Raw genomic sequence first — 18,120 nt, forward strand, 5'->3', positions numbered from 1 at the left:
TTCACAGGAGTGCCAGTGATTTCTCCAAAGATTTTGTCTACAGGTTCAAGTTATTTACATCGATTTGCCACATTAACAACCCAACAGCTGCTTGTTTTAAAACTGACTTCTGTGTGGGCTGTGCTTCATACACCATTACACTTCTGACAACAGAAAATGCACTCACTATATTTTGGTAATGCAACCTTGGATTTAGCCCCATTTAGCTGTTTATTTCTCAGCAGTCAGTCTAGATGGAAGTTTGTGACGCATGTACATACGTCCTGTGTACGTAGCCCCTAGCTGTGAGTTAGATTGAATAGCTGAAGACGACAGTAGCCCTATGAGTCAGGGTAGATCTGTCTCTCTGGATGTTTTGGACATAGATGGGGGGTGAAGGGCTATCCGGGCCTGATGAGACTTTGGCCATAATAACCTTCAATCGCTCTGCAGGCGACAAAAACTCCACGCAGTTTGAAGAATCAGACGCTGGAGGAAGATTCAGCCGTATGACTTCACCTCAGTGGGTGCAGTGCTCACAATCTCTCATCTGAAGGCTTTGAGCTGTCATCTTAAATTACTGCTGCAATGTTTTTCAGTGAAAACTATTTTTTAGGATGGTTTGTTATTCGACACAAACCGTAAGGTGGTTCTGTCCTTAAAATACCAGGAATGTGTTAGAAAACAGGCTGTGATCTCAATGATTCACTTCAGCGAATGTGTATGGATTCGCAGTTCAATCCACACCTCTTTTTCTATCCTCATTAATAACATCGCCCTTATCTGCACCCCGTCGCTCTTGTCTCCCCGAGGAGCCGCCCTGGATTCTGAGATACTGTGTTGTGTGGCTTTGTGACAGCAATGTTTTGTACTTTTCTATTTTTACCCTCTGGCTTGCTCAGCAGGGTTAGAAAGGTCCAGATTACCTTTAAACAAGCCCAGAGTTTAGTTGAGCTCGAGGAACCTTTCCCCTTTGGAAAGGGCAAAAGTTACAGAAAAATCTCCCAGACCTCAGTCTCCCTGAAGCAATGCTCGGCTTGATTTAAAGCACGCAGATTTCCTGCTGGAACGGAGGGTGGAGATACATGAGAGAGTGTGTGTGTGTGGGTCTTGTGGATTGAATCTGGGTCAGACTGATGTGGATTTTTCTTAGCATCTCCAGCTTTAACGCTGAAGGTGGAAAAGAAGAAGAAGAAAAAAAAAACTCTGTGAAGGGAATTCGCTAAGAATAAATTGTGCCTGCTGCTGATGGCTTCATTTATTTGCACATGCTGTCTTTGATGTTTTAGCTTTCCCAGACTTTAATAGTGCAATGTTAAAAAATGGTAGAAAGCTGTTTAAGCGCTCGAGTGCCTGGTAAAATGAGGTGGCAGGTGGTTAGCATGCAGGTTTTTCTGCCAAAATAACCCCCACAAATTTAAACCAACTGTTTCGTGAATTTGCTCCTTTGTTCATGCTACATTTTGCCCTCACGTTCTTCTTTTACCTCCAACGAAGACTAGATATTTGAAACATTTTGTTACATGGTAAAAGAATAGAAGAAATGCAGTATCTTGAACATCTCATTTTTGTTCTTATACCATAAATGGAACACATTACCAGTCATTCTGTCACTTCAGCGCTACTCATACATTGACAGCATACAATGAAAAGGCTCCTGTAGTGGCAGTGCTTATAAAAGCTGTAATTTGTGTGTGTTTGATGGCAGATAATCTGGCTCTTTCAGGTTTGTTGCTTTTTTCCCCCTGCTTGTCTGGGCGTGAGACTATGCACGGCTTCAATTATCTGTCACCCAGTATCTGACAAAAGGAAGTGCAACCATTTTGGAAGTCACTCGGCTTTTAAGCTCAACCGCATGTAAGAGGCTTGCAGTGAATTTCAGCTTAGCGTTTAGTATGGAAGGAAGCTGATTCAAACTCAAATCCAACTGCTGTGATGTGCCCTTGACTTTCCCTCCGTTTGGTGTGTTTACAGAATGACGGGCATTATTTCTTAAGTCTGAACACCTCTGGCTCTCAGAGATAGCACTTAATAATAGAGCGCAGCAATAAAAGCGATTCATATTGTCAAAGTTCTCTTTATCTTCCCGTTTTCAGTTAGTATTTTTTTTTGCAGCGCACAGCTTATAGTGAGCATTCAATTATGTAAAAGCGACTCACCGTATAACCTCAGAGGAATGGACGTTATTTGAGTGGAGCTGGTTACAATGTGACAGACATGCACGCAGTACTTACGAAGAAGACCTCACTAAACACCACACACAGTGACAGTGATTCGGAGACAGCCCCTTACCGTATTCTCTGTGAAATTGTAATCCATGGAGTACTGTAATTTGCCAAGTTTCTCTTCTTCCTTAGGTTCCACCTCTTTCTCTGTATCCGTCAGCCCTGTTTCTGCATCATCCTCATCCTTCAAGGCCTGAAGGAGACACCCACTAACAGTCAGTCCTTTCGGCCCAACGCTGGCGCTGCCCGATTGCCCTCGCCAGAGCGCCGGGCCCGCCCTGGACCAGCCTGCTCTTCAACCGCACCTCTATTAGGGGGGGAGCAAGCACTAAAACACCACAGCGATTAAGACCATGACATGCTCAGTGATGCACTGGATTTGGGTTATAAACCCCTTCTCTTCTTTAGTGTGCTTTCGTGGAAAGACTTGCAAGAAGATGAATTGAATGAGTGCAAGCAATTTAGGTTGGTGGGAGGGCAAGGCTAGGGCTGGACGGTATGATAATACATATTGGCTGTGCATATGGTTCTATATATTGATATATTAAAATGGCTTTAAACGAGTCTCATCCAGTCAAACTTGTAACAATTTTCACTTTGGAATCATCACAGAGAATTGGAGACCAGTGGTCACTTTAAGTATAGAACTTCATAAAATACTTTATTATTGCATTATTGATATTTAAATCAATTTTTAGAATTGAAAAAATATATTATTATTATTATTATCAGGGCTTGACGTTAACTTTTTGATCACCAGCCACTTTGGCTAGTAGATTTCCAACATTACTAGCCACTCGCCATTTTCACTAGCCACAATTTTATTGCTGGGAAAATATATTTTATATGCATAAATTTTACTTTGACATGCTAAAATGACTTGATTTAGATTTTGTGTTATGTCCACATGCATTTCACTTTTTTGTGTGTTGTGTCTGACCTTGCTCAATGTGCATGAGCAAATGGGTTGTGGTTTCATAGTGTTGCACTGCAATTACTTTTTATTTAACATGACTTTTAGGGCTCAACATTAAGGATTTACCATTAATTATTTCATTTATATCTGACCACACCAAAAATAAATGATTATTTCTTAGCCATACATTTTAAATAATGCATAAAAAAAAGCAAAATACAGCTGTATACATACACTTTTTATTAAACAAAACTTTTCTTTTAAAAAAATTGACATTTTAGAAATATTTATTGTCATGTATCTAAAACAATGTTATCTGTGTCCTGGCTAAAGGTCTCAGATCACCAGTTAACTAAATGGGGAGTTAATCTCCTATTAAAGCAATCTTATTGTACAAAATAAAATATAATTAAACCATATTAACAAAAATAACAGTAAGCAAAAAAAAGCAGGTAAAAAAAAAAAAAAAAACACCAGTTGCGTTTCCAGGCATGATTGCTTCACGAAAGGAAACAGGAGCGCGCATGCTTTTTGAACAGTTGTGCACATAACATTACCTGTGCATGCGCGTGTTATCCTCTCATTCGCTATTCACCTGCTTTCTTTTGCTCATGCGAACGCAGTTATTTTTTTAACAGTCCTGCTGTTTCTCAATTCTAAGATTTGCATGCATACCGGGCCATCATTATTGTTGAACCCTGCTTTTAAGAATACTACCATTTAAAAATGATTTCCAACCAGCCAAAGTGGCTAGTGGGAGCGACTGTCTTACTCGCCACAGCTGAAATCTACCCGCATTTGGCAGGTGTTAATGTCAAGCTCTAATTATTATTATTATTATTAATATTATTATTATTATTATTATTATTATTATTATTATTATTATTATTATTATTATTATTATAGTCATATTAATCACTATACATAAAATCATTGCAGTTAAAAAAATAATGTGCATTACAATTTAATTAAACACACACACACAAATTATGTAAATTGTGTTATGTGCATTGTTTTACAACAGTCCTACTCATAAGATACCATTTCTGCACAGATGGGAGGCTTCTGGATCATTTGTTATGAATAATCTTCCATATAATTAACCTTCTAATTAATCTTAATCTTCTTAATGCATGACACATCCATCATAATAAATAATCAAATAAATAAAAACAAACAAACAATGAAATGATATGGAAGGCATTTTCGAAAAAAATAAATAAATTTGTGTAAAATATACTAATATGGCCATAATCAAAAATAAATAAAAAAAAAACTCCTACAATCGGTCATACCGCCCAACCCTAGGAAAGATGAGCAGACAGATGTTCTTAAGAAATACATTGTACAATACATTTTCCTTTATGTTATTTCAGGCAGAGCAATCTCTGGCATCAACAAATCAGTGGGGAAATGTTGTGGATGGTGTGCCATTAGCTCCCTTGCTATAGTCTAAATGTCTAAAACAGTGTTAAGGGGATGTTGAGGGAGGTTTGTTGTCATGCGATTGTCGAGGCAAACTCAGCTCTCAGTTCATTCACTGTGAAATAGTTGCCTTCAGAAAGGGCAGTCTCGCTCAAAGGTAAAGCATGCAGGGCATTCACGTTCTCAAGAAGAGTGCTCGTTTAATGACCCTCATTCTCTGTGACGTGATCTTCCACACACAGAGGCACAGTTGTCATGACCCTTAATAATTGGTGATAATCACCACGCTCATGGAAGCTATAAGCATCATGCCAGCAGAAGGTATTGGTGGGAGGGATCATAATGTGTACCAGGCCTGTCTTATTAGTTGTCGGGCTACAAGTGTGAAAGCAAAAGGCTGAACGAAATTGATTTCATGACTGTCTTCTCGACCAATTTCTTGACTTCTCAAGACCAGACTATTCTCGTTGATGCTTTTCAGTTTAACAAGCTTTTTGAGGTTGGGTGACCCAGAAATCATTTATTCACACTCATGTTAGTGTTTGAAACACGTATGACTTTTTTACTTAAGTAGAATGCAAAAGGAGATGTTTAGCAGGACTTGTTTAGCAGCAGGTGTTGAGCTGTTCTTTTTCCACATAATGAAAATGGATGAAAATTAACGACTGGTAAGCCCGATACCAAATAGTGGTCCATATGACATTTTGAATAATGATGTACCGATAAAGTTGCTATTCACTGAAATTAATTCTTTGAAAGCTTTTAAATCTTGTTTCTTGTTACTTATTATTTTCCAGGTCAGTCTGACCCATTTTGATTTTTAAGTTGTCAAAAATAAAAGCTTTTTAAAATATATATTTTGTCACTCACTCCTCATGCTTACTGAGTTTGGATATTTTGTAGTGTAGCTAATTTCAATGATATTTGTGTTGTTCGGGGGTCAATCTGACAGACTAATTTGATGATTAAGTGGCTTCACAGAACTTAAAAAAGAGAAGAAACACTAGCACCAGGCTAAATCCATTCAAACTTTATTAAATCTTTCTCCTTTTAACATGATAACATGTTTAAAACTGTTTTAATTACATTTTAAATTTGGGAAATAACTACTGAAATAAAGAATGAATTATTAATTTTGAACGTTTACTGCTTTAATCTGATATTTGAATGATTTTCATGTGATTTATGGTGATTTACACAGTGCAGATCAATTTGATCCACAACATGAATAAAATCTAGACCTAACACAAGAGTTAAAATATATTATCAGCATTTAATTTCATTGTACAGAAAAACAACAGCTTTGGATTCTGCTAGATACCCAAATATGTCTGTTCAGTTAAAGAAATGAAAGTCATACGGCTTTTAAACAACATGAGAGGGAGTCATTTTTTTGACTTTGTTTTTGCAGCTGTGAGTGTCCTTTAATGATAATCCTTTCCATCTGACTTGCAAAGATGATGTTTCAAAAACATGTCAGCCAATTAACGATCAGTCTGGTCATTGTGTCTGAAAATTGCTTCTTGAACAAATTTGTCCTGCTAATGAGGTTGGTGCTGTCCTCCTTCAGGACATTTTTCAATTTGAAGTTGAAGTGAACCAGATGAGTACTGATAATTTGGCCAAGGGCAGTCAAACAAGTGGAACCTATCACCAGCAGTTATGCAGACCGCACTTTGACAGTCTTCTCAGCCATTTGTTGTTGTTTTTAATTGGTCCTTTCTCTTAAGCAATTTCCATTTTCAGTTTCAGACCTCAAATTAGAAGTGAGTTTACAAAAGAAATCAATGTGGTTCAACCTTGCCATACCAAGTGCATTTTCTCTATTCATATATATGTGTATATGTAGACTTACACACATATATATTGTAGATATACATGTACTGTATGCATAGTTACATATATTTTACTCTACTAGAGTAAACCTTTTGTCAAGAGGCTATTAAAATCATTGCAGCAGGCTATAGAAGATCCAACAGCAATTGGGAACCTACCGCCAGTGGCAATCCCGCAAAGTCATCAGACAAAACATAGATAAGGAGGACATGGAAGGAAGAGACACAAATTAAAACAACCACACACAAAGGCGACATGAGTCTGGGCACACCAGGAGAAATGACTGCTGTGAAGCTCAAAGCTCCTTCTTCTGACAGTACAACAAAGACTTATGTTGGGCAGGACATTGCATGGTGTCATATCAGTCCGATTGTTGTGCATTTCTCTAATATCTGTGCTAAATGGCTAAATAAAGCATAATGACTCACTGACCTCTCTTATTTAGCCAATAAGCACATGTATTGGAATCTATATGTGGCTGATTCCCTGCTAAAATAAACAGGTTTGTTAATAATAATAAGAGTTAGCTGCTCTCCCGACCCCCTGACAAGTCACCCAATCTCCTTTAACTCCTGTGCGATCATTTAAAGCAGTGTTTCTCAACTACGTTCCTGGAGGACCACCAGCCCTGCACATTTTCCGTATTTCCTTAACCAAACACACCTGATTAAGATCATCAGCTCATTAGCAGAGACTGAAAGACTTGTAATGGGTGTGACAGACAAAGGAGACATCCAAAACATGCATGTGTTGGTGGGCCTCCAGGAATGTGGTTGAGAAACACTGATAGTTAGAATACGATAGTTAGTATTGCTACCAAATTGGAAGGCTGTAAATCAAATGTATGACTAGGATGAAATATTGCAGTTTGAATGCTTTTCAATGGGAACAGGTCCTGAGAGGAACTATATTTTGAGTGTAAATTAGATTTATGAAAGCTTATGACTCAATTTCAGTTCATTTTAATAAAATACACATTTAGCCAAAAGATATACGTTGTTTGCATTAACATAGTCAAAATGATCACAAAAAATAAAATGGATAAAGACAAAAAATGTCCATATGGCTGCACAGGGGTTAAACAAAATTAAAGAGATCAGCCTAACCAGGTTGGCCAGGCCAGGAGACCAACTAAATATAGCCTTAGGCTATGTTTAAGCTGTTTTATTCAGCAGGGTTGTGTTGCAAAATATGAGTCTTTATTTTAAATGGTATATATATTTCCTATTTCTCTGGAACATCATACTGCGACGGCTGTATATCAGTTTTTTCACCAGCAAGTGTTCAGATTTGGTTCGACGCTGATGAACTGTGACACTCTGGAATGGCACACTGTTTTTTTTAAAGAGTGTTGCTAATTATCTGTGTCTGTTCCTCTTCACTGTGCTTTGTGCTCGAAAATCAATGTCTCTAATTTGGGATCTGAGTGGTCTTGGCATGGTCTCAAAGCCAGTGTCCTTACACCGCGAATTAAGCTGACTTTGTCAATTATTCTGTTAGAAGTGTACTATTGCGAGCTTGTTAATGGAATTAGCATGCTAACTAGGGTTAAAGTGCCAGTGTTCCATATAATTTGTGGGTGTGCGGGGAAAAAGCGAGCTGCATTAATGTCCGTTCTTCTATTGTTTTCATTATCTACTGTCATTTCTCTGGGTTGATACCACTTCATAGCACAGTTAACCATATGCAGCACTCAATTAAGCTAAATGCAAGAAAAACAGAAGAGCTCAATACTTTAATGAACTGTAACATGCCCAGGTTTGCAGTCCTGCAATTAAAGTCAGCTGTGAAACAACATCATCATCATCAACAGATGACGAGATCTAGACTGAGTTGTCTTATTCATATTCTTAACTGCCATCATGCATTAGTACAATTATACTTATGGAAATATTGAATTCATGCAACTAAAGAATGAGGCTAATCCCGCAGTAGTAGTAAAAGTTTTTACCTCGGTTTTAATACCGTCCTTCACGTCCTTCATGTTGATGGCATTCTTGCCCTTGTCTTTGCCCTTTTTCTTGTTCTTCTTCTTGAATATCCACTTTTTGCAGATGCAGAAGCAGCAGGAGACAACTAGTACAACAGCAACGAATGCAATGGCAACGATAGCCCATGATGGCACTGAAGAGACAAAACACAGGGAAAACTTCATGATTTTAGTCAAAACTTTCTCAAACTATACAATAGATTTTGCGAGAAATCATTAACAATTTTTTTGGTTTGTTTGGAAATATCTGATTGGGCGTTCTGTCAAGTCATAAATAATAATTAACATAATAAAGAGGGGCGACACGGATGCTCAGTAGTTGGCACTGTCACCTTACAGCAAGAAGATTGCTGGTTCGAGTCCTGGCTGGACCAGTTGGCAGTTTTGTGTGGAGTTTGCATGTTCTCCTCGTGTTAGCATGGGTTTCCTCAGGGTACTCAGGTTTCCCCCACAGTCCAAAGACATGCGCTATAGGTCAATTGATAAACTAAATTGGCTGTAGTGTATGTGTGTGAATGTGAGTGTTTCCCTGTATTGGGTTGCAACTGGATGGGCATCCGCTGTGTAAAACATATGCTGGATAAGTTGGTGGTTCATTCCTCTGTGGCGACCCCTGATGAATAAAAGAACTAAGCTGAAGGAAAATGAATGAATGAACATAAAGAATAGTAAACCTAAACACAACCGGATGAAATAATTTAAGGGTGCAGTGCACACCTGTAGAGTAGTTCTCTTTTTCCATTCACTCAGGACCAGAAAGGAAAAATATATGCTTAACAGAGGTCTACTTTGCATTTACACTGTCATTTTAAAAAGTGAAGATTAAAGTGGTCTACGGGAGTCAAAACTTTGCCAGGATTTCCTCCATTATGTAAACAAATTAAGGTTTGCTCCAAGGAGATGCATTTTACACCGTATTAAATTGTAATGCAACATTACAACATCACAAGAGGAGTGTGTGGTATAACCAGTATTCTGTTTCATTATATGAGTTATGATTTTATTTCATTTTAACTTTTTATTTCACTTTATTTAGGCAGTTATTCTAAAAATAAACAAAAGGGCTTATCATAAATAAGCTTAAATATTTAGGAAATGAAAAGGATTTGCCCTTTTCTTTTATTTGGACCTATAGTACCGTTGCAAAATTTTTGCAGATACATTTAAACTCTGGCTGAGCTGATGCATTATCTTTTCTGTTTGTGTGTTTCTTCACACACAGACCTGCAATTGTATGACCCCAATTGATGTTGTGTTCCTAGACAGAACTAGCATTTTTTTTGCTTTATTATCAGTGTAACAGCAGCGCCTGAATAAATTTGTCATGTGGCAGGCACTAGCACCCAGCGGGAGGCTGCTTGGGAGCCCAAGGTTTACAGCACCTACGTGTGAGTCAGTCGTGTTACCAAGTAGGCATTAGGACCCAGAGGGAGGCTGTTAGCCACAAGTGAATGTTTAACATTATAAGCAATATATTATCTTGTTATAGGCTGTCTGGACTCTGTAGCATCCAGCTGGGTGTTTTTTGGGGCCATATTTAATTGCTATACATTTGACATTCTTCCTCAGCCCAATATATACCTGGTATGCGTATAGAAATAATGCTGATATGATATATGAAACACAATTGGTAGTTGACAAATGAGTGGATATGTTTGAAAATCTGACTTTGGAAGGTCAGTGCCTCACCAGCCACAAACCTCAGGGCTCATCACAAAGGGGCAAACAAAACTGACTCTTTTGGTGGTACCCAATTTTAACATGAGATTTTGGAAACCAGATCTAAATTTAGCAGGATATAGTCGGGTCAGGTAGGAGACGGGGCGGGTCGGGCAATGGGTTGGCTGAATATACAGCGGGAGCGGGCGGGTGCGGAATAAAACCTGGCGGAAGCAGGATTAAATATTCAGTCCCGCACAGATCTCTACATCACACCATGCAAAACACCATACCGGCCAACCCTAATCGCAAACCCTAATCTTTGTCCTATTTACATATTCACATATTGTGACTTTATGTCCTGTTTTTGGTTCCTTTAGATGTCTTAGGTGTAATATACTCATATTTTATTCAAAGAACACATCTGGAAGCAGATCCAGTCCCAGCTTGATCATCTTATTTACTGCACACCAAGATTTGGACGGCAGCATTCACACTAATTCAAATGAACCGCATGAACAGACTAATCACCCCAGAGTTTGTTTTAATCTCACCAAAACTGCCAAGAGGCGAACAGTTCATTTATCAAACTTCATCTATTTAAATAAATAACAGCTGTACTCGCATGACTGAAAAAATCTGTTATGAAGACAGCCACTCCAAGTAGGTATATTGCTTTACGGTTCAATGTCTCTCCGAAAAGAAGCAGGCAAAAAGTGAAAAGTTTCAGTCTAATGGTTGACGCCCTTTGATCAATTGCCAGAGACCTTCATGTCTGCCGGTCTCACAGGATTAAGGATCTTCGCTCAGACAGAGATGCTGCAACGCTCTAGTGAGAGTAATCAGCCAATTTAGTTGAAAACAGGAGCCGCTGGCATTCACAACTTGCCATTTAAACACCCCTGAAAGACATTTAGAGCCTAACACTGCTAAAACAATCCCCCACAACACTGAATTATTTGATTGTTAGGGACATCTAAATAAACAGAACATAATACTCCATAAAGCATGCTGTTTAATAAAGAATAAACATTTCTTCACATTGGCCAAAATGCTAAATACTTGCTTAAAATATTTGTGAGCAATTGACATCCATGGAGGACCGAGATAGACTTTGTGCTAGAGTAACTGAAAATAGTATTTCCTCTTCTAGTCCTGACTTTATAAATACAGCTCCAAACTCCAGCGAGTGCTGTCAAGGGAGGACAATCGAGCTCCTCAGCTTTTCGACAAGATTAACAGCCTCCTGCCAAGAGAAAGAGCGACGCCTCTATACAGCAGGGCTAAAACTGCATGCGTCAACAGAGCACAAGCACCAGATACGAAAATGTCAGTTTCCGAGACGCCAGAAAAGCTTCCTCCCCGAACCAACATTTGCTGGGAATAATTGGTAGACAGATGTGGTGGAAGAATCCTGCATTCAGAGTCTCATACAGTAATTACGGCTTTCGCGCGCAACCCAACAAACACCTGGCAACCGAATGGCAACTTTGAGGAAAGCAGATTTCCCCAGAAAAAAAGAGCACATTTTCCCACTCCAGATTTCAATGTGCTTGATTTGCTTCGGGACAATGCGGAGTCAAGGACTGTATAAATAATGTCAGATTCAGTGCGCAAAAGACATCTTGTATTTGGCACTTGTATATTCAGCATATTCACATGACTGTGCACCTAAAGAAACTGGTCAAGCTCATATTTGGACTGAAAATTTGAAATAATTAAATAAGGCAGGAAATGATAATATTTTACAATATATTAATTAATGCATTATCAATCTGAAATGCATTTGTTACAGTTTTATTCATCTTTGTTAATAAATTTACATTTGTTCATTGATAAATTCATCAGAACAGTTTGATGTTAAGATTGAAAGCACGTCTAATATCTTGAGTTTTTTTTTTTTTTTTCTTTTCTAAACATCCTTCAGTTTAACACATCTTTTGTTTTGATTGTCATGGTGTGAGGACTTTATATTTCATTTGGCAGTAGAGAAACATTAAAATAAATGCTAGCATTCCTGTCTCCCAGGAGGGTTAGACTTGGTACCGCAGGACACATTTCCCACAGCAAGATCCAAAGAGAGAGAGAGCGAACAGGGAAGATAAAGAGAGCACGCGAGAGAGAGAAAGAAAGAAAAATCAATTGGCTGTTGACAAAATCGATAAGCACTCTCCTCTGAGGAAAAACAGTGAGTGATAGTCTAAAGTAACTTTGGGATCATCAGCCCACGGCCTCGCTTTGGCTGTGGGGTAATGGAGGTGACAACACTACTTTTTCCCTTTGTTTTTTCCTTCCTAGCACAGTATCATTCACTACTGTTTTACAACATCTATCCAATCGATCAATCAATTGTTTTAGCACATGGAAAGACTTATGTTAAAAACCAAATTTGAGTTTATTTGAATTTAAGAGCAAATTGATTAGCAGCTTATTTCAAATGCACTAAAATATGCACAAAATTTATTGAATGTATGAGTGGTTTTGTCGAGTCAACAATTGAACCAAACTTTTAATGCACTTTTAATATATTCACTTCTGCTGGATAAAATCATTTATTCAGCAGACCTGTCCACATCATATTTTTAAAAGAAAATTGTTTTGTGAATAGCGTTTCCTGCTGACATTCAAATTTGTTAGTTTGCATATCTTGAATAGCCGAGTAAATGTGTTCTGCTCATTTGACATAACATTTTGGCATGGTTTGAGACATGAAAAGAAAAAATAATACAAATAAAGGTGAAAAAAAACTAAACTTAAAAACTCTCTCGCCAGGCTTTCTAAAAGCTTTTTCCAAAGCCCTGTCATTTCAACTCTTTCCAAACAAAGGAGAGTCTGTCAGCCATCTTAAAGGCCACTCTTATTGGGCAGTTGCCCCATCTTCTTTGAAAGCTCGTGGCTTAGACCATAATTGCTCCTGAAGCTTGTCTAGCCTCAGACCCTTACTCAAACCTGTTAAAACCTGTTCTCCTGCTCTTTTCTCCACTACTGGCCTGAATATCAAATCACTTGGGGAATAAAGAGCCCCTTTCATCTCTGTGCAAACCCTGCCACAAGGGACTCGAGCTGTAGAATGCATTGAGCCATCCTGGACTTAGACCCACCGGTGAACCATCATTTTGCTTCAAGTACTATCATTACTGGACGTTTCACAACAGCAGTGTCATGCAGGAATACACAGCTGAGTTTCTGTCAATGTCCTACTTCCAAATGTGCAACTGAATGCAAAAATGTCCTACTTTGAAACATGTCAAACTGAACTGGGAAATTTGTCAATGCATATTTTGTCAAGATAAGTACCTGATGTAGAATGATAATAAATCAATTTACATGCACAAGAACTACCAACAGTCAGATTATTTGACAAACTAGTTTATGTGTGTTTACATGCAAATCGGTAAACCATCCAGGCAGAAAATGTGCTTACATTAGATTTGCCAATTACTCTCCGGCAGATGCGTGTCCACAGTAAGGACTGGTAGGAGTGAAATAGTTAACGAAAAACATTTGGAAGAAAATCTGTGTGTGACGTTTACCTCGCACGCTCAATCGGACATGCGCACATGAATAAAACTACTGGAATGCCAATAAAGGCATTAAATGCTACGCAAAATCAGGATATTGGGCAAAAACCTATCTGTTCTGGTTAGATTTTAAGTCATTTTTGACCATTAACCGCTAAAATAAATCTAGGTAACACATTTACATGACATTACACATTTCAGCTTAATAAGTATAAGTAGCTTAAGAACATTTGAACAAACCAAACACCCAGATGTACAAATGAGTACAAAAGAGATATGAATTTAAAATCTGGCTTTGGACGGAGCTTAGTAGAATTTAGCTAATTTGGAATCAAAGAGATTCTATTGAGCACACGATTTGCGTACAATTGTTGTATTTAGTTTTTTATATTATTTGTTAACCCTTTAAAAACATATTTAAAGTTTGCTTTTGATAAACTTTCTTGTCCATTTGCATTAATTCGAATAATTTTTGAAACAATCATGATTGTCAGCGAAATTAATGTAGAAAAAAATGCATTATTCATTCTACTGGGCATCATACATTGGTGATCCACCAATCAGAGATACGCATCGCAAAACAGACCAAAAGAGCTCTTTAGCTCCACCCAACTCTTCAAGCAGAGTAAAATTTCCCTGCCCTCTCAATATACTTTAATAGAGATGTAAAACATTTCCATTAATTTTTTTCAATAATAAATAAAAGAAAAAGAATACTGAATTTAATGTCATAATGCAGTGTTCCACCTTATTTTGGAAGTGAGGAGAACAATTGATTATACATTTTAATATGCAAGTATTTTTTGTAAGCAAATGATTGCTTGAAAAAAATGAAAATGAAATGAAAATGAAAAAAATTGTATTATGTTTAATTTAATGGGACATTAAGTAACGAGAATTCAACGTGAATTGAAATGCCTTGGCTCCAAATGGCATGGTACAGCATCTCACAAGAGAGCGCAGAGCTCATATTAAAGACCTGTAAAGGTCGACGGTGAGAACCATTTAGTGCTACAACAGACAATGAGCAATTCTGACACTTTTATAATGAAAGCTTATGAAAAAATTATGTTTAATACAACAAGCACAGCTTGAGTCAAAGCAAATTGACTGCTATGAGTACATTAGCAGTATTTTTAATCACACAGTCTGCGGCAGCAATTAGATTACTTTTATAATCGTTGAGAGAAAAAATAAACTAAATAAAATCGTTCTCATATCAGGCTCAGTTGTTTAGAAGTGAAATTGCATTGGCTGTGCACTAATAAATGCAAATAAGTCTAATGTTGCACCATTCAATGCAATAAACTCGAGCGCTTATCTTCTTCATCGAGCAAATGTCCTATTCTGAAAGACACTTTTGTGTTTCTTAATTAAAAGAACCCGAGACCCAGAAAGCAATAGAAACATTTTCTAATTAACTCAATTGTGTAAGTGTCTATTGTCCTTTGGGATTGCAGAGCAAGCATGTGCTCTTCAACTTCAAGCAGCTATCTCTCGTTCCGCTGTGCACATGCACACATAAACTCTCAACAAGGAGCACAAAATGAGGTTTTGTAGCTGGACTGTGTGACTGCACAGCCAATCACAGAGGAATATTATTCAAATCCAGGACTGCTGTGGTGCACAATTCAAAGCCAAACACAGCTTAGAACAATGACACGACTGGGGGTAGATGCCATAGAAAGTCTGCCATCTCGCTATTGCTTTCGAGGACGTGAGAGTCCTTCTGGCTCGACCCCATCCAATCGAGTATGTGAATAAGATCTGGAGTGCACTCTCCACCTTTTCTGTGACAAAAGAATACAGCATCAGACTTATCAGACTGGGCTTGCACAAAAATCGTAGCAAGCTGCTTTAGGAAGCCATGCCAGGGAATCCAGACAATAAGGACTCTGAGATTGGCATCTCAGATTTACACAAGAATCTTATCGTCTGCTTGCAGTGCAAGACAGCAAAAACGGGAAAACGCATTCATATAAAAACATCATAAATATGCATGTACTTTATTGCATGTACATGGCTATTTTTACCCAACATCTGACAGAATTATGTGACAAAAAGTTTAAGTCATTTTTTAATGCGTTTATTTAACTTTGTAGATTCTGGCTGACATATAGTCTGAAGCTTTGGGTATTCAGATTTATCAATATTCAAATTAATATTCACAACACCCACATAAAAAAAGTGAAAAAATTACTTAAGAAAAGGTACTGAGTGAATCTCTTAAAATATATCTCAGGCATTTCCATTTGATATGTCATATAAATAAAAAATTCAATAAAACATTTAAGGAAAATAATACCAGTTTAACTTTTTCTTTTTTGTATTGTCACACACACACAGACAAACACACTGGCCACTTTATTAGGTACACCTGTCCAGTTGCTCATTAACGCAAATTATAGATATATTATATTATATTATAACGCATGTAGACAAGGTCAAGACAATATATCTATCTATCTATCTATCTATCTATCTATCTATCTATCTATCTATCTATCTATCTATCTATCTATCTATCTATCTATCTATCTATCTATCTATCTATCTATCTATCTATCTATCTATCTACTGTATCTATCTATCTATCTATCTACTGTATCTATCTATCTATCTATCTATCTATATATATATATATATATATATATATATATATGAACTAACAATGAAAATAGTTCTACAGAATTTATTGATTTTAATTAACTATATTTAACGTATATTAAATCATTATTAAAACCCAGTGTTGTATTTGTTAACCTTTTATATAAATTAACTAATTAACATGAACAGTTTAAAGGAATAGTTCACCTTAAAATTAAATACTGCTGTTAATTAACCACCCTCATGCACATAGAAAAATAAATAAATACATACAAAAATTACAAATAAAAAGTAACCGTAGGGTGAAATAATTGCAAGGGCATAGGCATGTTTTGATGGCATTCATCTTAAAACAAAACAAAACAAAAAATGACCGTCCTTCTCTCATTTAAATAGACTGCAAAAATATAAGTAAACTGGTCATCAGCAGTAGTGAAAGCATGCCAGCCTTTTCTTTGGGCAGCTCGGGTCTCATTATCCCACTGTTTGTCTGATCAGAATGTAATGCGAGCGTCTCTGACCAGCGAGGTTGTGTTGCCTGCTAACGCGAAGCTAACAGTAACATGATCTATCCCCAGGCGGCATGCCGCAGGGTCCAGTTACCCACTCTCACACTTGTTAACACGCCAAAATGCAACAAGAAACTCAATGTCTTAACAGGCGTGATTTGATTGAGAGTGCGCCGTGATTGTGAGCGCACGGACTGAGCGCAGAGAAAATGATCCATCGGTGTAATACGCCACACACTGGCAACCCAAACTAATGTGTTTTGACAGCACGCCGTTGGTCAATTAACCCTGGTACTAGAGCATGTTATTCAGCACGAGAGAAAGACAACCCTGTTGCACTTCCAAAGATACTCTCTGTGTTAAAGAAAATTACTTGGAAGTGATTTATCATGCCATGTGGTTACGTTACAGTCCAGCAGATGGGTGGTAATTTCAATATCCATTTAGTAAAGTTTCAGAGGCGGAGGAACAATCTGAAAAGAGAGCCTGGCTCATGTATATTAATTAGGCGATGTAAAATTCACCTAGCAGATTTATTTAGAAGCAGGTGAATGAGCCACTAGCCACATTAGGATGACCGTCTACACATTTTTTTCTCCTTTATAGTCGGTAGAAAATCATACGCGTTTCTGAAAGGTGGAAATCATACCGTATCATTTAATGACAAACTACAGACCTCATATAAGAAAATATATTTGAAGGAAAAAAGACAAGTGTGATAACAGTTCATGAGATATTGCCAGCAGATTAATATCCACCCTTCTCATATCCTCTGTCAACAGCATTCATATGAGATGATATCTTTTGTTATTACAGACGGTGCTGCTGTTTGGTCTGTGATGTTCGTTGTGTTGGGATGGTAAGTGACACCAGTGATGAGACTCTGGTTGGAAACTGATAATATCACTGATTATGGTGCTCAGAATATCAGAGGCGACAGCTTTGAGGGACAACAAACAAACTGAAACCCTTATTCTCCATCTCATTTGTACGTTCTCATCTGCTGACTGCTAATCGGGTGTCTGTCATCCCATTTTTTAAGATAATGTGTTTAGTGACAAACAAATAACTGAAAGAAACCCTTTGAAAGATTTTAAAGCATTTTCTAGGCATGGGTTTGAATAAAGTGTTAATATTAGTTTTTATTGTATAATAGCATTTCTTCTAAATTAAAAATATATATTGTTATTTAGATTTGTTTTATTACTAGGAAATAACAAGTGTTTTCACTTGTTGTGATTGAAAATCAGGGTTATTCCACAGAAAGGATTTAGTTAAGGCATTGTACCATGTTGTCTATAAATGAATATCAACATGTCTGAAAACACTTTGAAGTTTATTCATAAACTAATTCGAGAGGATCACGCACTTATGATTGACCACGGCTGGTGCTGCATTAGCTAACACATGATTCACCAATCAGATGATTCCTAACTCACCATAAATAGTTTCT

General features: G+C 37.4%; 1 protein-coding gene across 4 annotated transcripts in view; it reads right to left on the minus strand.

Annotated features, from left to right (window-relative positions):
- Window positions 1–18,120, minus strand: part of syt1a (synaptotagmin Ia) — a 286,593-nt gene that overhangs the window by 23,028 nt on the left and 245,445 nt on the right. For 3 of the 4 annotated variants that reach the window (XM_056455587.1, XM_056455585.1, XM_056455586.1), the window contains 2 exons: window positions 8,333–8,505; window positions 2,272–2,397 (listed from right to left, as the gene is read on the minus strand). In XM_056455587.1, the coding sequence (XP_056311562.1) occupies window positions 2,272–2,397; window positions 8,333–8,505 (299 nt within the window). The remainder of the gene's footprint in view (window positions 1–2,271; window positions 2,398–8,332; window positions 8,506–18,120) is intronic. The other variant, XM_056455588.1, reaches the window with a different exon arrangement.

This window comes from Danio aesculapii, chromosome 4, assembly GCF_903798145.1.
Source record: "Danio aesculapii chromosome 4, fDanAes4.1, whole genome shotgun sequence".
In the NCBI taxonomy this organism is placed as follows: domain Eukaryota; kingdom Metazoa; phylum Chordata; class Actinopteri; order Cypriniformes; family Danionidae; genus Danio; species Danio aesculapii.